Source organism: Pyrgilauda ruficollis, unplaced genomic scaffold (genome assembly GCF_017590135.1).
Source record: "Pyrgilauda ruficollis isolate IOZ18807 unplaced genomic scaffold, ASM1759013v1 scaffold15, whole genome shotgun sequence".
In the NCBI taxonomy this organism is placed as follows: domain Eukaryota; kingdom Metazoa; phylum Chordata; class Aves; order Passeriformes; family Passeridae; genus Pyrgilauda; species Pyrgilauda ruficollis.
In genome coordinates, this window is record NW_024513654.1 from 10,478,670 (window position 1) to 10,504,096 (window position 25,427).

General features: G+C 40.8%; 1 protein-coding gene across 1 annotated transcript in view; it reads left to right on the forward strand.

Annotated features, from left to right (window-relative positions):
* The window catches only part of SORCS1 (sortilin related VPS10 domain containing receptor 1), a 258,603-nt gene that overhangs the window by 173,548 nt on the left and 59,628 nt on the right, over positions 1-25,427 (forward strand). The window contains exons 6-9 of the mRNA XM_041461224.1: positions 9,906-9,970; positions 16,880-16,998; positions 19,198-19,287; positions 24,432-24,611. Of these exons, the coding sequence (XP_041317158.1) occupies positions 9,906-9,970; positions 16,880-16,998; positions 19,198-19,287; positions 24,432-24,611 (454 nt within the window). The remainder of the gene's footprint in view (positions 1-9,905; positions 9,971-16,879; positions 16,999-19,197; positions 19,288-24,431; positions 24,612-25,427) is intronic.

Sequence of the window (25,427 nt, forward strand, 5' to 3'; positions counted from 1 at the left end):
GGTTCAGTCATCTGGTCAAAGTTCAATAGTGATACTTTGTGACTTGCAAATCCAAACATCCATGGCCAGTACTTGCAGAAAAACTGCTCAAAGTGCATATAGTCCAATATGGCCAAAATATAAATGCAGACATCTGTTGGTCATTAAAAGCCAGGTTTTTATTCTGGTCCTCAGATCAAGTCATGCCTTCCACCAGAAGCTATTTCCTAAAAGTCAGTAAGTCATTAGAGCTGGCCCTAAAAAAAGAAAGAAAGAAAAAAAAGTTTAAAATATCATTAAAATTTTTCAAAAGGTAATAGCTTTTAATCAAAATGAGACATTTTTCTGAAAAGATTCTCATCTAATTCTAATCAAAACTTAACCTTGAGAAACTTGGAGTGGGAGAGAAATAAAATCAAATAATAAAAGTGTCTTAAAAACTAACATAAAATGAAGAATAGAAAAGCTCAACTAGTAAATTAGATCATCAGGTTACAATCATTATCTCTATCAGTGGTATTGATTTTATTTTTTACTTGAGTGTTGCACCCAGACAAGCAAGCAGGAGAAATACAAAAATAATAGCACTCCATACTTCAAGAAGATTGGAAGGCTGTAATAAGAAGAGGGCTGGAGCACCTCTCCTGTGAGGCTGAGAGACCTGGAGATGTTCAGGCTGGAGAAGAGAAGGCTCTGAGGAGACCTGAGAGCACCTTCCAGTGCCTGAAAAGGACCACAAGAGAACTGGAGAGGGTCTTTTGCCAAGGGCATGGAGTGATTAGTCAAGGGGTAATGGCTTCAGGATGAAAAAGAGCAGGTCTAGATTAGATATTAGGAGGAAATTCTGTACTTTTGGGGTGGTGGGGCGTTGGCACAGGCTGCCCAGAGAAGCTGTGGAAGTTGGAAGTGTTCAAGGCCAAGTTGGATGGGGCTTTGAGCAACCTGATTTGTGCAGGCTGTCCCTGCCCCTGACAGGAGAACTGGAACTACAGATGATCTTTAGGATGCACTCCAACCCACATGATTTATGATTTCCAGCAGCATCACATGTCCACGATGTTAATGATTCCCTGAAGAAATTAAAGGAGATGTGTCAGTTGGGTAAGAGATGTTGCTAGGTCTCCACTTATGTTTTTCTGAGTATGAGCAGAAGAAAATGGAGGCAAACACTCTAAAAGAGTAAGCCAACCAAAATTTTCCATCATATAATATAAAAATATGCACACACACTGAAGGGGAGAAAAGCCTGTAAGCAGCTGGGAGGACAGATAAGTAGATAGGGCTATATTTGTGTTTCTTTTATGAGTAGTAGCAAAGAAAGTTAATCTTCACAGTATAATTATAGAGTATATATTTTATTTTGCAGAGGAGGCTGGAGACTGTATTTTAAAAGCTCTGACTGTGTTCACTGGAGCAGCTGAAAGAGCTGAAAATCAAGGGGATGAGGTGTCAAAGCCCTGTTAAAAACTTCATTATATTCAAGCACTTGGAGCAAGCTGGGTGCACTGTCCCAGTGTTTCTGTCAGTTCTTGGCTTGGTGAGGTTTGCACGCCCACCCAGGTGGGCTGAGGCAATTTAAATGCCTCAGTGCCTGGGCTGTTTACAAATGATGCTGTGTATGGCTGAACAAGACCTTTTAATCACTGCAGGGCAACTGCTGGAAGCTGATGGGAAAGATGCCAATCAAAGTGCATTGTGACAGCCTGTCCAGAAAATCATCCACTTGATCTAACACACAAGCCTTATTCAGTGAGTTGAAGGGAAGAAATTGAATCTAAAATGTTTTTTTTCATAGCTTAAATATGGTGGTTATGGGTAAATGCCAGAGAAACCCACGACAGTTTTCAGCAGGTGTGAATGAAGTAAATGTTCATCTGATTAAGCCTTTTGGGACCCAGTCTGGTAGATTCATACGTTGGTGTGTTTTAGTTTTCCCAATTCAACAGCTATTTCTTAAAAAATCATCCAGAGATACTTTATAAAGGCGTACAGACTCCCATGAGCTTCAGCTTTTCCACATCGTCCACTTTCCCTCATTAAAGTTCTGCAGAAGTAGGCAGGCATCCATTCACCATGTTCAAAATCTTGATTTGGGGGCTGATCAGTAACAGGAGCCTGCAGTGCTGTGCAGGACCCTGGAATGTGTCAGTCTCCAGCAGGCATTGGACCAAGCAGCTGCTTTCTCTGTGTGCACCTGTAAAGAGTGCTTCACCTTGAGAAGGTGAAGCAGTGCACAGGTGCATCACCTGTGGACTTGTCTAGTTCTGTGTCAGGAAGGGTGCACTGCTGTGTTCTCTTGTATGTCTAATGAGAAGCACACTGTGTTACTTTCCACTCCTGCTTAAATGACTTGCTGGCCTCCTCCAGAGCTGCCTGACTGCCCCACAGCACTACAAGATGGGAGAGACATGGTCTTAACACAGTGGGAATTTGTGATCCTATTAGACTGTACCAGCAGAGAAGCTGTAAATCATGTAGGTTTGGTTCATGATATCAAGGAGGGGAGCTCAGAGGCTGTAACTAGAGGGTACTTTCCTCCTCCTTTCTCTTCAAGCCAGCTTGAAGTCTTAAGTTTCCTGCAATGTATGAAAAAGAGATATAGGATTGAAAGGCTGTCTTAAAATCAGGATCTAGTCCTGGTTAACTGAATTTTATTCACTTAGTTCAGATCCTCATTTTAAGACATTCCTCCCACCCTATGTTACCAGCAATAGGCAGCTACCTCCTGAGAATTTGCATCCATCTATTTCAGAGTTTTAGCTAAGTTTCCTCTCTGGAGCATCCCACGGAGAGCTGTGGTGTCACAGCAGCAGGGGAGGAGGGCTTCCTTTGCTGCTTCCTTTGCTGCTGCCCTCAAAGCTGTGGGGTGTGTGGACAGCAGAGTGTGGAAGGGTCTGGGTCATTATGCACTAGGGCTGTGAAAAGTGGTGGAATGGTGAGAGTGAAAGTGATACTCACATCCTGAAAGTCTCACCACTACCCCCAGTTACCTACTCACCTATTTCAGTGTTAGCAGCAGCCACCTGCTTTTCTGGGTCAGTGCTGTGAGGTGGCACAATTAGGAGAAGTTGGGCTTTAATTACTGCACTGCTGTCTTCTATCAGTTCTAAAGAAAGGGTGACAAACAGACTAAAGCAAACCATAGCATGGATTTGGCCCAGTGGCTGCCATTTGAATTGCACCAAATTGTGTCATTTCATGTGATTGGACAATGTGGGAAAGAATAGTGCTGAGGTGTAGCAGGGAAAAACTAATTAAATTATGGTCAGGGGAGATTTATTAGCCAGATGTAAAGAAATGAATTGCTGATTTATGCCTATCTGGAATCTGTCCGTGTTTCTAAAATATGTCAGGAGGATGTGGTTAGGAGATGTTAAAGCTGGAAAGCAGTCTTTAAAGTATGCTCCAGGAATAGTAAAATCTGTGAAATTTCACATAATAGGGACTGAACTAAAGCCACAAGAATTGCCTCCCACACTAAGCTCCCTGGGGCAGATTCACTGACCTCTGCAAGCAAAAAGAGGAACAGAGAGTATCTGCAAAGTCCTCATGGAGTCAATATAGTCGTAAAAGAAAAAGGAGGCTGGAGGACTCTCAGGCTCTATTTTTGTCTCTGCCACATAGCAACTGTGTGATCTTGGTCAAATCAATGAGGCCCCTGTGCTCTTGACTAATCAGTGAAGTTTATCTATAAAGCTGAGAACAAAAATTTTCCTCAGCCCCTGTTTCTAACTTGATCTGCTCGTCTTGTACTTTTCCATAGGTCTTGAACAAATCAGTACCATGCAGGGAAGGTTACTTAAAGGTTGATTGTCAAGTGCTTTTGTATCTTTGGACAAAAAGCTCCCTGTTCAGTGCTGCATGTTACTATTTTTATGAATGGCAATTAGAATTTAGTGTTATAGAAGCATCAGTGGGACCAAAAAATTGATACTACCGTGGACAGCATGAGCGTCATCCACTGTTGTTGTTTTCATTCTGCCCTTTAAAACAAAACCAAAAACCTGCCATTCACTGAGCTGGAGGAAGGTGTCAATTTTTTAACATGAAGTGACAGGATATGTCCAGAGGCAGTGGAGGAGCTGGTTTTGCATTGGCAAGATTTACGATAAGGGATTCACATGAGTGCTGAGGCTAAAGGAAGATGAATCCCTAAAGGCAAATTCTACCAATAATTGAATTACAAAGCCATTATCATGTGCTGAACAAAGCAACTTTATAGCTTTATTGTGACAGGATAAAGCTTGTTAGAATATTTATGCTCAGAGGACAACTTTGGCATAAGGATCTCTAGGAGTACATTCCCTCTTCCACGTGACTGTTGGAGCTAGTTAGTCTTTCTGTGTAATGCAGTGTATGTGGAGATGGGGATTTGCTCAAATTGGGACTAGGAAGAGGGCTTGCTGAGGGTCAGGAGGCATCTTAAATATATAGCTTGTTAAGAACAAAGCCATCTGTGGGATGCAGCTGAGGCACATAAGCATTTTTCATGCTGAGTAGTAACAGTGGATTTTCCAAGCAATGTGACTTTTCTGTTTGGCATTGCACTGCAGCCACATCTGAGCTACTCCCACTCCCACTGGTAATCTCAAAATGGCCAGAACTGTGTGGATCTCATTCCATCCACCTCAGAGACGTGCTGTTATTTCATTTGTCTGCCAGCCTTTGCTACATGAACAAGTCATACCTGTTTACCCCCAAGCAGGTGAGGTATGGTCACAGGAAGTCCTAATTCTGCATTTGGTCACTTCCTCTGAGACATGGAAAAGCTACACAAAGCCTCTGTGTCCATATAAAGAACGAGAGACATTCACACCGGTTCTGCCTTTGAAAAGGACATGGTAGCATTTGGCATTCTGGGCCATTTGCATCAAAGATTCTGTAAAATAACAATGTCTTCTACTGCCTGTCTTAAAAGATGTTTGGCTTGGCTGCTGTGAGCATGAAATACATGAAATACATATGAAAAGATTGCCATTGAGTTTCTTGTGTATATAGTCCCAGATACAGTGTGTCTGTGTCTGAAGTCAAGCATCCAAAACCAAAGGCACCCATAGCTGCTTTCCAGAATGCACAATTCCTTAAGATGCAGCCCTTATTGTCTGGTGTTTTGAGTTCATTGTTTATGAAAAAATGGTAGATTGAAATTAGGTGCAGCAAGTAGAAGCTTTTGCTTTCTTCACAATGATGCCTTTTTGCAGTTCTGAGTGGTCTGACTGCATTGCAAGCCTCATCAGTTCCCAGCATCCATAAACAATTGCTTTTGTCCCTAGAAGTGAAAAAAGATAGAAGAGGTGGAAACCCCAGGATAACAGGGTCTCTATTGAATTTTCTTGGCTCAGAGGAGCTGACGGGCCAAGGAAGCCAAGGTTTTAGAAATGTTTGAGACACAGAAGATGGCAAGGGGTTGGTCACTACAGAAATATGCCAACTAGCATTTGCTGTGCAATGGGCAGTGCCAGGCTGCTTTTGTTTAGTTCAGCCTAGTTCCAAACCAGGGGATGATTTGGGGTCTTTTCCAAAGAGCTGCTTCTCACGGTGGATGTGGAATCTGCATTCAGAGCAATTACTGTGCTGCAGCCAGTGGTATCGATTTGTGAGGCTCTCAAGTGCAGATAACTACTTAGCAGGCTTGATGGTGATTAAAATTTTAGGAAGCAAGTTTGTAATAGGACCGTGGGGGTCCTAAATTTTTCAAAATATAAGTATCTTACAGTGGGGTCACTGCCTTGCGCTCCCTTTGGCTTTTCTAAATACTCCTTTTCCCAAAAGATTTTTTTTTCTTCTCCTTTTTTCTTTTTTCAAAACATCCAGACAATTATACCAACAAAACACTTAAAGTTAATCACAAAAATACAATAGGCACCATTCAACAGAAAGCGTTGCAAGGATATCCCTGGTGTCCTTAAGTTTCTGGGAGTATTACAGAAAGCCTGAGATTAAAGGGATGGACAAAGGACACGCTGGCATTTTACCAGAAAGTGAAAATATAGACTGAGGCAAGAAGAAAAGTTTGTGGGTATATGAGCTTTTGGTCTTTGAGAGCAGATGCTGAAAGGGGAGAATGGATTTAAGAAATATGAGAAGAAAGCACTGCCAGCATAGCAAACAGAAGTTGCTCTGAATAGGGAATGGCAAATTTGGGACTATTGCTTGTTTTTAGAGAGACTTCTGAGAGAATTCAATAGCTGGGTCCCAGAATGTTGTTGATCTGTCCCCCTGTTCTTTGTAGGGTGCTTGGTTTATCAGCTGTTGAGCACACAGTGCTCTTCCTCATCTACCTTGGGAAGCATTGTATTGCCTATGGTGCATTGACCATGTGCACAAAAGATAATGAGGTACAGTGGGCACTTTTATTAAGTTAGAAACACAGAGTTGGAGGCTTTGGTGCTCTCTTGGGCCCATCCAGCATATAGTTTCCTTCTTCCACATGTGAAGCTTGGGTTTTTTTTGATTATTCTAGCTTTGGTTTAAGAACCTTGCAGTCTGGTCAGGAATGGAATTTCTTTGTAATGAGTTATTAATTCTTTTTCATATTGACACCATGGGTTTAAATCTCTTGCTTAATAATACTCAGGCTTGTAGAGGTATGTTGCCTTTCTCAGCTTCTAAGGATAATGCTTTTGGTTCTTTTCCCCAGCCAAATGAAGGAGACAAGAAAACCCACTGACAGAATAGCTGTATGCTTGGTAGTGTTGTGATTGATGTGGTTGACATACTGAAAATTCAAGAATTCTGATATATATCCTACAGTTCCTAACACCTTCTTTCCAGTAGATGCTTTAGGAACAGATTGTCCTATGCATGTGAAAGGATATGTCTGTCTTCCTAGAGAGAGCATTTTCTCAGGGGCTGTACAACCAAAAGCACAATATTTATCTCCTGTATATGCTCTCTGTGGTCAATATTAAATTTCTGAATGTCTCCTAGGATTTTATATGTCCTAGAGTAAATAATAGGACTGGTGTAAGCTATATAAAGAATTTCTCAGAAAGAGGACTGCTCAGGACATTCAATTACCCCTTTAATTGCAATCCATATCTCATCAGTAATTTGTGTTTTTAAAATTAGGTAATAAACATATTTCAGGTCTATTGTGTTTCCTACTTTGGGACCTTTATGTGATCACGTTGGGTGTTTGTAGTGTGGGTGTCCAGGTATCTTAAATTCAATGGAGAGAAACAGGCCTTTCTAGGATAAATTCTTCTCATGAAGTCATATCTAACACTGTTCAGCTGATCCACAGTGCAAAACGGCCTGTTTCATCTCTCTGCCTGCAAAGAGAGTTGAGTGTGATTAGTTCAGAGTTAAGTATCTGTGATGTATAGCTGGGCAAAATGAGTATTATTTTATGTGGCTTTTCAGGTGGTATGGAGAGATGCATAAAGAAATCTCCTAGGGCTACCATGGAACAAGACAGCATGATCCAAAAAAAATGTGACATTACAAAAATGCTGGTCAGTAAGCTCTCAGCAGAATCCAGATGGAAGTGATATGTTTCTGGCTGTCAGCTCTATACAGTTAATAATGATTTGAGCAGATGTGTATTTGTATTTTGCTTGTTCTTTACAACTGAGTTTTCATGTTGGCATTTAATATTATGGGCCTGACCATGACCTTGTGCTGTCACAAATAAATTAAGCCAATTGTATATCAAAACAATGAAATGTGTATTTTCTAATGTAGGGAGAAAGATGTGGCAGATAGGAAGTCATGGATATGGCTCTTGACTACACCTCAGATGGTCTGTTTGACTTTAGGAATTTCCTCCTCTGGACCTTGCTTTTCATCTTTGTCATCACATTCCTAAGTCACAGTGGTTAGGAGACATCAGAAGAAAGGAAGTCCTGGAGGTTTTTCACCAGCTGTGTTTCAGCTGGCCTTGTTCTGTACCCCCTTGGGACAACTGATGGCATAATTCTACCTTGAATTGAAGCTCCTACAGTCCCATGACTGGCTGAGACTAATTAATATGCAGGTGACTACTTTCAGGGCTTGAGGGGACCAGATCTTTATATGCTGCTCTTAAGACACCTAAAAGTATGATGTAAATTATGGCTCATAAAATTGGCTGTCTTTGCCTGTGGAGATGCGAAAGATGTTTCTCTTGGGGTTAGAATAACACTGTGAGGAGGAAGTTCACAAAACTCACGTGCTTTGCTGGATGAGCACCATTGGTGCATTCTTAAGAGGCAAAATATTCAAATTTGAGGAATCTATTCCTTGTTTCTTTGGAGAGTTCACATCTCCTGGAGGTGTGTGGGGTCAGGAGAGGAATGAACTGACAAAGCTGTACTATGTCTTCTGCAATAGCCCAGTTCCAGGTGGGCTATTCCAATATTCCAGTTCCAGTATTTAAATCCCACTTAAATAAACAAGAATAAAGAGGAGTTATGCTACCTTTGTCCTTCTGCAGATTTTTTAGAGCTGTTTGTCACTGGCATCTGTCTATCTTGAACTGAATTGTAATGAGCAGGCCCCACATTTTGGCCCTAAGTCTGCTGATCATAGCAGGCATAATAAAAACGCCCTAGGAAAGTGCTTGCTTCCCCCCTCACTTGGTGTCAGTTATCAGGAAGCAGAGATTTTAAGTAGAAGTTGAGTGTTTAAGGAAATAACACTTTGCCATAAACTTTATTAAAGATGGAGAAGAGGTAAAAGCAATGCTGGTTCAGAGTATTTTCTGAACTTCAGTCCCCAACAAAGGAGAACGAAACCTTTTCTAGCTAGTGAATTGCTATATATTTTGTCAAGCAAAGGTAAGGATTAATCAGGACGCAGTCTTCTTAACATTTTTATAATAGTTATTAGTTAATGCACATGATGATTAAGCACTGGAGGTGCCTCTGATTGCAGTCAGTAGGAACTGAGTTAGGGTCTAAATCATTGTTTGAATCTCTCTTCTGATTTCCTGAAAAATAACGAGGGTTTGAAGAGAACATCTAATTTTTCTATCACTGGAAATGAATGTGTGTCTTCCCTCATGCTTCTATTAACTAGGAGGTCAGGCAGCTAACAAGAAACCGGTTGTTTAACCCTTAGCTTTAATCCAGGATTGTGACTTGGATGGTTGGATCAAGACCAGAAACAAGGCTGATTGTCAGAGGTGCTGCTGAGGCAGCTGTACAGTGGGACTGGCACAGAGAGCAGCCATGCATCATTCAGGCTGTCCATCAAACCTCTGGCCATTTGGAATCTTCCAGGGAATCGATGAGGCCACCAGTGCCAGTCCAGGGGAACCTCAACAATGGAAGCAAATTTAATTCCAAGCAAGTTTAATTCCATAAACTCCTTATTTGCAGTGCTCAATGTCTTTACTTTGTTACTTGTTAATTCAGAGGGAACAAACAGTCATTTTCAATGTGACACTTTTATTAATGGAATACTGTTTTTATTAGATCAGAAGTGATAAAATGTCTCAGGATAAAATGAGTTTTAAAAACTTCTTAATTAATGAGGGAACATTGATCATTAAGAGTGTCAATTAAGCAAATGTGCATAAAATGTCCAATATAAAGGAACAGCTATAATTAGTATGCTGGCAAATACTATTATCCCATCAATTAAAGTCTTCTGTATTCCACCCTGAACTGAAATGTATCCTTCTGACCAAACCGGGAGAAGCATCAAAATTTCATGTGCCAACGAGAACAGGAACAGGTCTCCAGGTGGAAAGAAGTGAAGAAAAGGGGTGAGAAATAAAGAACTCATAAGTGCAATGACATTTATTAGATAAAATTGTACTATTTCTTTAAAATGTTCAAGTTCATTTTAGGAAAAACTCCAAAATTCTTTCAAAATTACCAATTCTTACTTGTGAATATGATTTTATGTCCAGCTAAACAGGATCTCCTTTGAAAGCAATATCTCAGCCATTCATGGTATATGTTGTTTTTAATGCCCTTGTCTCAATCTGCCTTTTACAGGTCTATGATGGGCAATGGAAGAGAGCCTGACCTTGTGCACCTGGAGGCAAGGACAGTGGATGGTCGTAAGTACATCAGCTTCCAAAGATTGTGGTGTACTGGGCTCTCCTCATATTCTTGTAACCATACAATACAACAGTAAGAATCTCACTTCTTTTAGTGATTCACTCATGTAGTACAAAGAGTTTGGCTGTTCTGATTTAGGTCTGTCAGAAGAGAAGCCTTTCCAGCAAGGCAAAAAGTTGGGTTAACCAGGCTGTGAAAGGAGCTGAGGACGTGATAAGGAAGAATAGGTGATAAGCAGTAACTAGAGTTGCTACACACAGCACTTTTATTTCTTCTTACATGATTTTTGTTGATGGGAACATGGCACTGAAGAGAAATTCATCGGTCACGAAGTCTAGCTGCTGTTTGTTCACACAGTACATAACATTACCTTGTTCATAGCTTCATAGTTTTAGCAGACCTGGGATACCCTGCCTTAGGTATTACCTTTGAAAATACCCAATTAGAAACCTTTCAATTACCAGTCTGAGTGAATTCTTCACTGTTACTGCATGTCCTGTCATTGTCCTTCACTTTCTTCAGCTCCTTTCCCTCCTTGCTTTGGCTCTTGAGGTGTTTTTTTGTTTTTTTTTTCCCTGTTCCAGGAACCTCCTTTACCTGCAACTCCAAAATATTTTCCTAATTGGCTGTAAATTCTCTCAGGCATGCTCGGCCACCTGCTGGCCTTTTCTCCTCCAATTCAGGCTTTCTGAAGGTTTATCTCTGAGCTCCACAGCCTTTGCAGATCTTTCTCCATGGATTTCTTTTCCACAACATTGGATTGCCTCAGGCAGGCATCACAGTGAATGCCCAGCTGCCAGAGATCCAGTCATAATAATTCCATATTGTTTCCTCAGTAAATAGCAGTTTTCCTGCAGCATAACAGGAAGTTTTTACCATTTGCAGTACAGAAGTTTTAATGATGCCTTCTATTAATTATTTTTAAAATGGATAAAGTTCTCCCTCGCATTGTACTCTCAAATGCAGTGGTGCTACTTAAAATGTGCATTTTGTCATTTGAAACTTAAAAGATATCTGAAAAGTTAATTGTAAGGTAATCTGGTTTTTAACTTAGGAAATTTAACTTGAAAGAGAACTTTTTGGAATATGAATTTTGATAGTTGCGATAGAAACCATAAAGTTTTAAAGGTCTTTTCATTTCAAGATAGGTAGGATTGGTGACAGTGAAATAACATATTATCTCTATATTTCTTACAATTTTTGATCTGTGATTATTATTTCTCCTCTCAATTTCACTTACTTGATGTGGCAGCAAAGCTGGGAACATGAGGCTTTCTATTTCTTGGGACATGCTAAAAGAAAATATTCTAACAGGACAGTGTCTGTTTCAGCACAAAATATTGCTGTTAGAAGTCATTAAAAACTCGAGGTCATTGAGATGAAGCACTACACATGATGTTTAGGGAGCTGCACTCTGGTGATGCATTTGAGGGATATTCATCTCCCAGTGGGCAGAGAACAACCTTAGTACTGGGCTCTCCTTGCTAGAACACAAGTAGCTCTGTGCCTCTGCTCTCTGATTATGGTCTGTCTGTGCACTTAATTTATTGTGCTTATGTACCTAATGTAAAATGTTTGCAAGGACCAAAACAAAAGTTCCTCAGCAGGCATAAATCAGTACAACTTCAGCGGCATAGATTTACACCTGCTGAGGATCTGGCTAAGCAATGATGTTCTTGAGTGCGTGTTTTCCCTACTTTTTTCATTTTTTTCCCCCACCTTGGGATCCAGAAAATATGTGGACTCCTGAACACACTGCGTGTTGTCAAAGTAGGGTGCAGGTAATGATGAGCAAGCTGAGTACAGCCTGCTCAATTTATTTGTATTGGTGGAGACAGACTTGCAGGGCTAATCGCTGCCTTTTATGGTTTTCGTCCTGTTGTGTAAGTTTTGGAGAGCACCATGCAAATTTTCATCTTGTGGAATGTGATGCTTTTGTTTATTTTTCAAAGGCTTCAGGCCCAATCCAAATCAATCTGGGGCTGAGAGCATGGTGGTAAAACTGATTTTTTCTGGTTGGAAGAAGTTCAGATGAATGTTATCTCACATTTCCATTTGTACGCTTGGGTGTCCCTAGTGTTTCACTTTGATTTTGGAGCAGGATCAAAGGCAAGCCAGCAAAGTCAGCAGGAATTGTGATTTTTTTTTTTTTTTTGATCTGGCTTCAGGGCAACACCCCAGTAAGACAATTAATCCCCTATGGTTCTTAATCACACAATAATCTTCTCTTTGTTACATTCACCACCACAGCCAGCGGGCAGGGTGATGGTGGAAGTTAAATCTAGGTTTGCTCAAATGCAAGTGCTTTCAGAAGGTATAAACTTAATGACACATGGGGGTTCAGGTTTGTGAAGAATACACGAGATGCTAAAATTAACAGGCTTATCTGGTTTGAGCTTGGTAGAGTTATCCCAGTAAGGCCTGATTCAAGCTAATTAAATGGGAGGTAATTTTTTATTCAGGTGGTGCCTACAGAGGAATCCGGACTGTTGGTGCAAATTAGAAAGATGGATTCCTACAAGGCATTTGGAGACTAACTGGGTACCCACTGGCCCTCCAGAGAATGGCAAAACTGACTCAGAGGATGTCTAAATTACATTTTCTATAGACAGTAAAACAGTAAAACAACTATTACATTTATGAGCCGTGCATTTGCTTTTGTAGATAAGAGACCAATTTATTTGGAGTAAAGTTTTCATTTTTTTTTAAGTGTGGATGAAAGAAGTTAAGGGGTTTTCTAATGTGCTGGCAAAAATTTAGAGAGCTCCTGATATTTAAAAAGTAGTTTTGTTTCCTTTGCTTTTCTTCTGCTGTCCTGATTTACATAGCAGCTTTTCCTACTGAAAGATAATTTAGGTGCTGCTGTGATGCAGGTTAAGACCAAAGTCTCACCTGGGGCCAGCAGACACGTTCTGCTTGCTGATCCACAGGGACTGAGCATCTGGCCAGTAGTGCCTGAATCACGAAGTTGCACTAGAACTTTAATTTCTGTTTTCACAGGAAATTGCTGGGAAGAATAAAACAGTCACTGTTGTGGAAAAAATGAGTAGGCAGCCTAGCCTGGCAGTCTTTTCCTAACGCAGCTACAGTGGTGAATTAATTCCTGTAGTGCCCTAAACCTGTGCAGTGATTTATTTTTTTTCTTTTCCTGGTTGTGATTAGATTTTTTTCCTGATCATGATTAGTATTTGTCCTGGAGAATGACATCTGTTAGTTTCTCTCATTATAGCTTTATGCCAGAAATGGTGGAGGATATACTTCCCTATGTAAAGAAAGATTTCTGATGCTGACATGCAATGAAGAAAGAGTAGCAGCAGGATAAAACCAGATTTGTGAGTAGTTAGTAAATGGGATGGTTTCGTTTCACTGATCTTCATTACTGGTTAATTGCTTTGCAGTTGCTGAGTCCTGGAGAGTTGTGAGCATATTCCCATATCATGCATGTTTCACAAATCAACATTCAGACCAGATGGAAATGGATAAAGAACAGTCATTTTGTGTGTTTCTCAAAAAAAAAGAAAAAGATTAAAGTAGGGGAGAACATTTATTTGAACTGTGGAATTCATTGCCGTGTGAGGTCGTGAGTGCTGAAGATGTACCTGCACTGCTAAGGCAACCTAGACTTGTTTTATTAGTCAGTGAGGGAGGGGAGTTACAGGCCTGGGTCTTTCAGTGACATATGTCACTACAGTGTTCTTATGGGTCATTAGTTACAGGATGCCAGTCATGCTTCAAAAGCAGAAATTGCCCCTAATGTCTGACTTGTTCAGTAATGAACTGGGATTCTCCACAGAAAATCTGTGAGAGAAACAGATCATTAACTACATTGTATAAAACTCCTGATTTGCCCCCAGTGACTTAATTGATAGAGGAAAAGACACATTCCTCAGTGAACTAAAGACAAGAAAAATATAAATTATACATTTGCAGAGTACAATGACCATTTTATCTGACTCTCCCTGTGATCTAATAAGGTTTTGAGAAGACATACATGCAAGCTTACGCTAGGAGGCAGTGGATGTTAGGGTTTGATATTTAATCCAGAAAAAGCACTTGTCAACAAAATATCCTCAAGAAAGTCCCACTGCTTTAGGAAGGGATCTAAAACTCTCCTATTTACTTGTGCAGAGGCCAGCCAGCCTCCAGTAACCACCAATAACCTTCCTGCTCCACCAGCTGAGCCAAGAAATGTCTCTGGGACAAGCTGGATCCATTTGCATTGAGAACATATGAGCATGGTGCTCAAGCTAAATGGGAAAAACTAAAATGTTTCATGACACAGGGTCCCCCTGGCTCTTAACTTTTTCTGTGTTAGCTTTTGCAATTTTCTTTCACCACTGAAACAGATTAATTTTGTCAGAGTTTTTCCTTACAAGATGTCTCCTCCGCTGTGTTCTGTGACTTTTTTGCTTCATCTTTAGAAATAGCTGCCATTCCCTGAAAAGATTCCTACTCTGGGTGTATAAACCTGTCAAAAATGAACACATCTGGGGGTGTAAGAGCTGGGAGTTGCTATGTTCTTCTCTCCAGGCACAGTGTGACTTTGTTGTTGTATATTAAAAACAGCAGCTGTTGTTGGAGGTGAGGGTTCTGGAAATGAAAAGCATAATGTCCTAATTATCTATGGCAGGGAAAACATCTGTGCGGGAAAACTAATGAAATTAATTCCAGAGCTTAGCAACTGAATACATTAATTGACATTAATTAATTCTAAATTACAAACCTTTGCCAATGGAGTCACATGAAATGTCCGCGAGAATGAAATGGAAAAAATCCTTGAGTTAATGTGAACACAGAAAATCTTCCCCTAGGAAAACAAGTGAGAACCAGGCACTGCAAGAAGCCTGCTTTTCCTTCTTTCTGTCTCCTGTAGCAAAAGGAGCTTTTCTTGTCGTGCACATCTCAGTGTTTGGCTGTTTGGGAGATTAGCTTAAGCAATTTCAGTGCTCTGCCCTTTAGTAGTTATTCCTGGCATTTTGGAATTGAAGCCATGGAGAATTGCACTGTAAAAGTTCACAGGAATTGCCTTAGTAAATCTTCATCAATGATACAATCACTGCTGCACAGACTCCTGTGATCACAGCAGAAACAGGGATAGTCCCCATTTCTCCATTAAAGCGGGATCCAAAGAACCTCAGTCTCCTCTAACGGATGCCAACCTGGCCTGCTCTGTAAAATGTCTTGTGGAGGAGATTCCTTAATCCCCAGACTTTTTAACAGCTCAAGTGGCAGTAGGACCATTTCAACTGAGACTGCTTCGCTGAAGCTCAGGATTGGCACATATTTCACTCAGGAGCTTTGTTGTGGCAGAGTGGGAGACCCTCCTGGAGTTCTGTGTCCAGCTCTGGAGCCCTCAGCACAGGAGAGCTGTGGACCTGTTGGAGCAAGTCCAGAGGACACAAAGGTGATCAAGGGCTGAAACTGTTCTCCATGTGAAGGCTGACACAGCTGGGCTTGCTCAGCCTGGAGAAGAGAAGGCTCCAAGGAGAGCTTTTTGTGACCTTTCAGCCCTCTTAGGACAAGGAGGGGACATGCTGCACCACACAGCAGTGTTGAGAGACTGTCCCCCTGTCCCCCTCCTTCCTGGCTGCAGAGGAGCAGAGGGCTGAACAGCTCTGAAAGGGAACTTTTCTGAGCTCACAGGAATGAGCAGGTTGGGAATTACGTGGTTCCCCGCCCTCTCGTGGCTAATGTGGAAAAAATCATGTCCCTCTGAAGGAAAATGCATTTCCATCATGCTGCCCAGGCTGTGTTCATAATGTTTCGCAGTGAGCTGCGAAAGCATAAAATGTTATAAACAGCAGCAACCAATAATACTTAGCACTTTATATATTCCAAGAACCCTGCAAATGCCGGAGAAAAATCATCTCTCATCAAACTTTCCTGAAGGTTCGTTACCCTGCATGTCTGTTTCAAGCAGAAGTCAACAGCCCTTAGAAGCACGGAAAGAAATGTCAAATGATAGATTTTAATTAAAACCAAGATTAAATACAAGATGGTAAAATTCCAGCCATTTCTATTTCAGTGTAAAATGCTTTTTCTCTGATCTGAAGGTGGTAATTATATCATACAAGGGGCTGTGTCTCTCCAAGGAAAACGATTAGAAGTACTTCTAACATTAAATGCAATGTAGTGTTTCTATCATGTAATTACTAATGTTAAAAAGCCAAAATTGTTCCTTGTGTGGATCAGGTTTGTCATAAAACAAAGTGCAAATTCTTCATGAATCTGGAAGAGTCCAAACAGATTATGGAGAATCTGGTTCTGTATTCTAGGATAAATTGTCCCCATGAAGAAATTAAAATTGTTTTTCTTCAGTGACAGATTATGAGATGAGCACCTTGCAGTGCTTCAGAATAGGAGGTGGGGACATCCCACATAGTGACAGTGGATGAGATGGCTTGCATAGCTGTGAGATGGATGGCTGCATTTAGGCCATTTAATTTGAAACTGCTAAGACTTCTAGTTACTAGAGAGTGTGGAATGATTGCCCAGGTCTGCCAGAGTGCATCTACCTGTGCTGTCAACAGAGAAGTAGTTGAAACCCCTGAAGAAGAGTTGGTCTGAATTACTCTACAGAGTGTAGGTGCTGTAGGAAATACAGAGGTGCATCATAGAAGGTTCTTCCTTGGTAAAAATGTATAGCTCTGACATCTGATCTAGGGCAGAATGAAGAAATAATGGGAGGTTGAGGCAGGTAAAGAAGGAAGGATATTAAAGGAAGAAAGTAATCAAGGGTGGATTTACAAAGGATGCAGGGGAAAGAAGGGTTGTGTGGTGTTGAATGGATGGTGTCAATTCCCTTTACATGGATCTGTAAAGTGCCACCTCAGCAAACAGGTTTATGACGGTAGGAAGAATCTGCACTCAGGGTCTCAAGTGTATTGTTTCTGTTCTTTTCCTTTCAGATGCCCAATACATCACCTGCAAGATGCAGAACTGCAGTGAAGCCACTCGCAGCAAACCCTTTCCAGGCTACATTGACCATAACTCCCTGATCGTCCAGGGTGATTATGTCTTTGTTCAGGTGCAGAACACCCTCCTCTCTTATTTATTCTGTTACTTTATATTATTATATCATTCTGTCTTCTATTATTTTTTCTTCCATTCCTTTGCATGTGTGTGCATGTGTGTTAGTTTGCAACTGCTCGGCCAGCACTGGATCCATAGAGGCCCTGAGTGGGTCGTAGCAGTTTGTTACAATGCTAACTGTGTTCCTTTAAACTCTAGTTCCTTGTTGCTGTAGGGCCATAGAGTTCCTGCCTGAAGTATGTTCTCTGTGTGCTGGAGTGCTCTGTGCCACTCCTTGCAATCTCATCAGCACTCTGGAATTACTGCTTTAACCCCCCAGCTGGAAGCGGTGTGTCACTCACCTGCTATTACAAGGGAGTAGACCAAAGCTTCTTTGAGTATAAGAGGGAAATAAGGAAGAAGGGAGGGAGTCAGGGAAAGTACTAAAGGAGTAATCAAGCTTTATTGTTATGCCTCAGTTGTGATTATAGTGAAATGGCAGAAGATGGGATGTGCTCAGCCAGGCTGTGCTCCAGGTGAGAGCTGGTGAATAGATTTGAACCACTGTGGGTTTCATTAGGCTGCTGCCAGTGTCCATTTAATGTCAGCTGAAGAGGAGAAAAATGACAACAGAATTGTAGGGAATGTGGAGGTGAACTGGAGATCACTAGCACTAAACTGGGCTTCCAGACAGTTTATATTTTAGCATGCTTGTGAGTGGAGGGAATAGAGAGAATTTATATTTTACATTGCGTTAGTTGATTGCTAATTGGCTTCAGTTAATGAACTCAGTGTTAAACACCAGTCTAAATAATCCACAAATAAATCTGGCACGTATGCTTCAGAAAAGCTTTTGTGCCTGGTGTGGCTGAGGCAAAAGGGAAATGTTTATGTGGCAGGGAAATCAGGGCTGTGCATCGCTGTTCAGCCACACTCTCTCTTCCAGAGTGGCTGTGTGTTTGTGCCTCGACTGACACAGGAGCTGCAGTGTTTCTCTTTAGCCATCCTGGCTGATGCTGGATCTGGTGTTACCCTTCTGTTCTTCAAAGGATGAATGACCTTATGCCAGGCTGTGTCTTCTACCCTTCCTTCTTTCCTTGATCTCCATCTGGCTTTTCTGCAACTAAGCCATTTGGAATTAATTAGTAGGCTTAAATGCACTAGGATAAAGGAATGGGAGTTTATTTTCCCACTAAACTTGTTTTATTTACAAACTCACACTCTCTCATTAAAAAATATTTCTGGCCTTCCTTCCCCTAACTTTTGCCCAGTTCCCTTAAAAAAAATGTTGAAAAACTTTAGAATGAGAAATAGTGCTTATTTTACTTAATCTGGTATGAACCTGGCCTCTGTGTGTCTTGCATTTTAAACTACTGCAGTGTATTTTAAAACACTTACTACTAAAGAAAAGTCTTGATAAGCTCAGGTATCAAGCAATTAAAGCAAAGTTCTGCACAGAGAATCCTTTGGAATATTTGTTCTTCAGTATCTTTCATCCAAGGATTTCAAAGTACTTTACAAACATTGATTATACTTCAGCAGCACTGGAAGCCAGAAAAAATTGACAGCTTTTTTCTTTCTTTTTTCCTCCTTTAATAGGTGGTAGAAAATGATATCTCACATTGCTCTAACCCAGCATTTTCAAGGTCTGCCGTCAGTATTTAGGTGCATAAATATATGACCAGATTCACAAAAATACCAAATCGACCAAGCTTCTCCTGCCCTCCCTATCTGTCAATATTTAGCTGATCTCATAGCAGATACCTATGATGGCTTGTCCAGGGCCACACAGGAGCCAAAGCTGGAAGCAGAAATAAAAATCAAGCCTTATGTCTGCCAATCTGCTGGTGTAATCAACAGCCCACAGATAACAAAGGACAGAGAGTGTTCTGGTGAGGCACAGGAGAGCTGTGCTATCAGGAGGTGACATAATGGTCCAGCTGAAGTCAAGACTTCACTATTCACAAGTTTCCACACAAGATTCTATACTTTGTCTCTCTTTGCTGAAAATGGGATTCCTCTTGTTTTCTTTTTCAGCCCCTGTCAATTGGATCAATGTTTATTCCTCAGCTGTAACAGCGCTGCAGTTTAAGCTATTGCCACCACACTGTGGTATTTCTCTTAACAGCTTTTGCTTGATATTCTTCTGGTAATAAAAAAAAAAAAAAAAACCAAAAAGAAAAGCCTGATGATAACTTTCCTGCTTCTCTCATAGCTGACATCAGGAGGAAGACCACATTATTACGTTTCTTATAGGAGGAGCCCATTTGCACAGATGAAGCTGCCAAAGTACTCCTTACCCAAGGTAGGTTGCTGCTGCTAGAATCCCCATATGAGCCTACAGACATTTGGGTTGCACAAAGATCTTGAGTCCAACACAAGTAATTGAAAACAGTATTCTTCCTTAAAAGAACTTTTGCAAGCAAGAAGGGACTAAAACCAAAAGTCAGCACTTTGGCTGGCCAAGGACATGAGCATGAAATGTAGGCAGATACCACAGCCCACGTCAATTACCATTTCTTTATGCTTAATTAAGTTTTGGATGGGATTCTCTCTCTCTTTTTTTTTTTTTTTTTTCCTTTTTTTTTTTTCCTTCTTAAAATTCCTCTCTCCTCTTGCTGTCTTGTATGGGTTGCTTTTTATGCTTTGCCTCATTAGTAGATTTTAATGGGAACCAAGCAGAAAGATGTCTCTGTGTGCCTGCTCTGTCTCCAGCCTAATTAACAATGGTGAATTAGCACTGGAGATCGAAAGGATATTTCTGCCTTCTGAAGCTGAATTTTTTTAAAGACCTGTATAAAATGTTAGCTTCATTTTGAAGAAACCACCAATTTGCAGCTGGTATCCTAATGGGTTCTTAACAAAGACAGAGGATTTTTTTTTTTTTGCTTTTTCATTCTTGATATAGTCTGTCTTAAATGAGATTTAAACTGAAAGGTAGCAAATGATCCTATGGGTTCTATATGAGGTCTAACATCAGAAGACAAATGCATTCCCAGAAACTAAGCAGGGATTGTCAAAAGGAAAAGAAAAAGAAAGAGCAAGGTCAGATTTTGTAGGTGGAAATGTTCAAAGGGATAACTTGGCTAATTTCACGACTGACTGTCTTTGATTCCTCAGCCCAACAGACCTGTTTGTAGTAGATTGACTGGGTGACCTTCATATAAACAGACTGCAGTTCAAACCCAGCCCTTTGGTGCCTCACCTTCCCTACTCTGCTGTTGGAGCCTTTACTCCTGTTCACAGCCCTGGAAACCAGCTTGCAGGACAGTGAGGTCCTCACCAGAAGCCATGAGATCTTAGCTCTTACACAGGAGACCTGTGGTCTGCCTCAGAATTTTCAGCCACATTTTAAGATACTTTGAAACTTCCTGCCCAAGCAAGTGAAAATACTCTGTAAATTCACATCATATTTAAATAGATGTTATTTGAAAGAGCCCTTAGCAACGGAGTTGCATTTTAGCATGGTTATTGTAAAAGCCAAATAAAAATTGTTATTTACAGCCAATTCAGACCATCTGTAGAGACACTGTTTGCTTTAAACTTATTGTTTCCTTTAGCTCACACTTATTTTTTGTCCACCTTGTCAAAGAAATCACTGGAAAGCCAGGGAAAATATGCTAGAGTTAAATTACAATGTGTTCCAGAGAACAGGAATTGGAGCAATATATTCATCTTATTTGACCCAAAGAAAGATGCTTTGTCACAATCTCAGAATATCTTCAAAGTCTGAAGAGCTGCATTTGGCTTGGAAGGAGCTGCAGTGGAACTGTGGCTGTCTAGGAGGCTGCCATCAAAGCAAAATAGTCACTTTTATGAAAAATGCACAGAGAGTTATATTATTCAAGGAATTGGAACATACAGCTTCTTTTATGCCCAAATTCTCTTTCATCTCCTTCAGCTAAGAAAGAGGGGCCAAATATGGTAAACAGTACTAAGTGCCTTCTGGAATTGAAGGTGGAAATATCAAGCTTTTTGTCTCTTTGTGTCACTCTTCCTGAACTGGAGGTGTGTGATGGCAGGCAGCCTTGGCAGGTGATGCTGCTGCTCAGGCAGGATGGCCTACAGCAAATCAAACTAAAATATTTTTCTTGTTGACATTAGCAGCCTTGTAGCTGCTTTGATTAAAAGCCTAAATAAACTTGAAACTGTTCCGTTCAGGCAGAAGCCTGCATATGTGCCTACAGGTTGTGTTAACCCTGTAAATAGGCTTTACTGAGACCTCTTAATTGTTGCAGTGATGTTGATCTGTGGGTTGATGCTGCTTGTTCTGTACCACAGCACCACAATATGAGCTGTGTCACACTCTGGTGTGCACAAAGGGTGCATTTGCTCCAGTTTAGACCAATGCACTGGGTAGGCATTTGAGAATACTGAAGCAAGTCAAGCAATTTCTTTTAAAAACACCTATCTTAATTGGTATTGGGTTGAATAGGGATGGGATGGGTGCATCTGGTACCTCTGTTTTAAATTCATCACCTGCTTTCAACCTCAGGATGTACATCCTGATCGAAGAAGCATTAACAAAAATAAATACATAAGAATACAGATCTTAAAAGAGCTGACAGCCCCAGTAATTTCACAGAAGGCAAAGGCAAGAGCCAGCATCTTCACAGGCATTTCACAGAATACTCTGAGTTGGAAGGGACCCACAAGGATCATCAAATCCAACTTTTAAGTAAAGGGCCCTTATGGGGAATGATCCCACAACCTTGTTATTAGCCCCATGCTCTGACCAACTGAGCTGGCAGAATAAAACTGGCATTACACATCCCTACTACTTACCTTGCCAGGAGAAAAGTTCCCTGACCAAATGCAAAAGGGGCAATTATTTAGTAATTCAGAAAGCCTTGGCTTTTAGTCATTTGAGGAGACACCTGATCAAACCCATGTGCAGCATCATCTTTTTGTCTTTGAAAAGGCAAAAGTGACAGATAGTAGAACTGTATATTAATATACTTCCAGTATGTTCTGGAACAGAGAGAAAAAAGCTCAGGCTCTAAGCAGACAAATGCAAGGGGAGACCCTAAAGGTGATGATGTCTGTTTGAGACAGGTGCCTTGCTTCACATTCCTGTCCTTTTCCATCTCTGTAGGGAACTTGGGCTATATCAAGATGAAGGCTCTCTTTCCTCCCTACCAAGAAATTAATCCCCACCCTGAAAAAAAAAATACATAATAAGATATGCTGATTAATTTTAATTTTCCCAATGTGGAAATGAAGAAAATCCAGATGCTGGTCCAAGATCTGTTTGATGCCCATATACTAATACTTTTCTATCAAAGCTGTGCATCATTGCTGCATCTATTGGACAAGGCCATATTAAGAGGAAAAGTTTATTTGTCCCCAAAGGCACACAGTTGGAATGCTATAATTTTTGGCTTTCTGCGTTACATATATTATGCCAATTCCATCTCAGTCTCTGCTTCCCTAGGCTTAAATTCCTTCAGCCTTACTGGAATTTTCTTCAGACTTCCATCTTACAGCATGCTCTGATCAAATGCAGGAAGCATCTAGTGAATAAATTAACTAATTTCCTTCAGCATTTGTGAAATTGTCCTTAGCTTCCTGTGGTGTTGATCAAAGTATCTTTTTACCCCTCTCCCCCAGTTTTTACAAAACTATTGAATGAAATGGTAAAGTAATGAGAAGGTACATTCACCAGGCAAAGCAAGTTTTACTTTCTGTCTATGTTTAAATGCAGAAGCCTGCCCATGTGTGCCCATATGCAGAAATTGACACTTGTGATTAGAGCTGTGCTAGCCAATGTTGCCTGGAGCACACTGGGAACACCTGCTGATGTAGATCTGCCAGCAGATTGAACCAGGGTGACAGTCTGAAAAGAGGAGCCACAGACAAACAGCTGTGGCTGTAACTCCTACTGGCACAGCTGGAGCTGAGAGAGGATGTCTGTTCACCACTAAAATTAGTAGGACTCTGTGGGACTTACATTACTTTTCCTATTGCCTTGGGAATTAAGCCAATCTGTTCCTTTACAAAATGAGCCCATCTTCTGGGACATGATTTTCTCCAGTGCGAAGAAGAAAGTAAATCAAGTGCACATTCATCCACTCTGTATTCAGATCCGGATGAAGAAGCAACTGTTCTGAATCGTAACTCCATGGTGAATCCACTTTCAAATTTATAGACCAAATTTCTTCATTGTATTACTTTTTTATTTTTACATTACAAGACTTCATCTGGAAGTATTAATCCTCCCTAAAAAGCCACCAGACACTGAATTTTCAAAGACTACTATTAGCAGAAGGGAGAAGTAGCATCTGCTTCCAAAGTGTATATTTTCTGATAAAGTTCTCAGTTTTGCATATAGAAAGTCCTGGCTGAGATTCATGGAAGCAGAATAACTTTGGGATATCTGCCCAAAACAGACTGAACAGCTGAGTCTTCTGGGAATCACCTGGTGCTAAGAAATCTTCATTTCTTTTCCTACCTCCACAGATTTTTATGGCACCAAAGAACTCAGGGTGCCTGTGCTGGGCAGATAGAGCCTGGGAATTTCATTATAACAACCTCTCTCTTGGTGGCTTTTTCCATTGTAATGGAAAATAAAATAAAATGGGTAATAATTTCTCCAGGCATTGAAAGATGAGATCAGGTTCAATAGTTCCTGTTTTTTCTTCACTTATGCAATCTTATCATTGCTTCCTGCCTGCTGTAACACAGAGAAGAAGCAGAGTAAAACAAAACCTCACTCAAGTGCTAGTCATCTAACTACATTTCTGTTCTTTATATCTCGTGAGGACTAGAGTTGTTTTTCTGTTTTATTTCTCGGGGTGTGCTGTTTAGTATAGTGGTCCAGGGCCTTGGCTCCTGCCCACATTGTCATTAGAAACAGTAGATAACAACAGATGTTCCCTCATTAGTTCCTGCTTGTATCAGGTCCTGAGCATATTTGGCTTCTGAATGCTGGGCAAGAAGCAGATGTTTCAGATGGTCCTTTTTTTTTATTTTATTATTTTTTTTATTTTTTAAAATTTTTTTCTTAATCTCCTACATTTTTAATATCTGTGATTCCATAGTCATGAGTGGAATCACTCAGATGCTAAACGGAAAAAAATCCAACAAATAAACAACCCTCCCTCTTCCCAAGACAAAATATTCATTAAAATGAAAGTGTTGGTAAGAGGAGTGAAAGTGCTGCTGTATAATGCTGTAGTGCCAATGTAAATGTTCAATTAGCACCTCATCAGTTAATTACTACTTTGAAAATTGGCAGAAGAGAGCTGGTGTAAAATATTCCTGGATGGAATTACTTGCTTACAGTGGCTGTGGACAATAAAATAGTAAAATGCCACAGTATTGTCTTCTGAGTTCCCGATTAAACTCCAGCCTATATATATCCCTTGTTCCTCCCCAGTTACTTTGGTGCCATTGGAAATGGCAGCACAGAGCTCCCCCAAGTAACCTGCCTCTCTTTTCTTTCCCCAGGACATGCATGTTATCAGCACAGATGAGAATCAGGTGTTTGCAGCTGTTCAAGAGTGGAACCAGAATGACACGTACAATCTGTACATCTCTGACACCCGAGGGATCTACTTCACCCTGGCCTTGGAAAATGTCAAGAGTAGTCAAGGGCTGGAGGGGAATGTGATGATTGACCTCTATGAGGTATGTCATAACTCCAACGTTTCATTCTGTCTCAGGAGCTCACATGATGCCAATTTCCTCCTTGCACATCAGCCTCGTAAAATGCATGTGAACAGCAAAGCCAACAAATGACTAAACACAGAGTTTTACCCTTCCTAGATTTACTGCTGTATTCACCAGTAGGTTCTCAGGTGAGGAACAGCTCTTGGCTCTTTGATGCATAGGAAGAAGTTGGAAGAGTTCATTCAGTTGCTAAGAGGAACTCCATTAGTCAGCCTTGGACCCATGTTGGCTCTATGGCTCTGAAAGCTCCCAGGAGTCTCAATAGTATCACTCTCCAATTTTTGCCACATTTCTGGCAATCTAATCTTTTGTTGTAGAAGAGATTGCTGTTTTCAGCTGTCCTTGTCACCTTTCTCAGCTTGGATTGTTCTGCAAACTTAAGTGGTTATAGATATGCCTTCTTTGGCTGTCCCATGAGCATGGAAACTCTCCTACGTCATTTTGATGCCCTCTTTACCCTGAGCTTTTTTCTGAACATGTGTGCTCTGCTTAAGCTCACGGTAAAAATGCCAATTTGCATTGTCTTCTATGACAATTGATCCTAAGAGTAGTGTGCTCTTGTTCATCTCTTGCTCTCCTGCCTGTTTTTCCTCTGGAGACAAGCACTCAGCTGAGGAGAAATTCAATCCTCAGCTGCCATTCTGAAAGTCAGGTTCTGTTTTCAGGTCTCCTCCAGGGTATCTTCTGACCATTTAGAATAAAGGTTGTAAAGTAGATCTGAGTGCCTTTGAAGATGATGATGTTTCCTGTATTTCCCCATCACTGTATCAATAT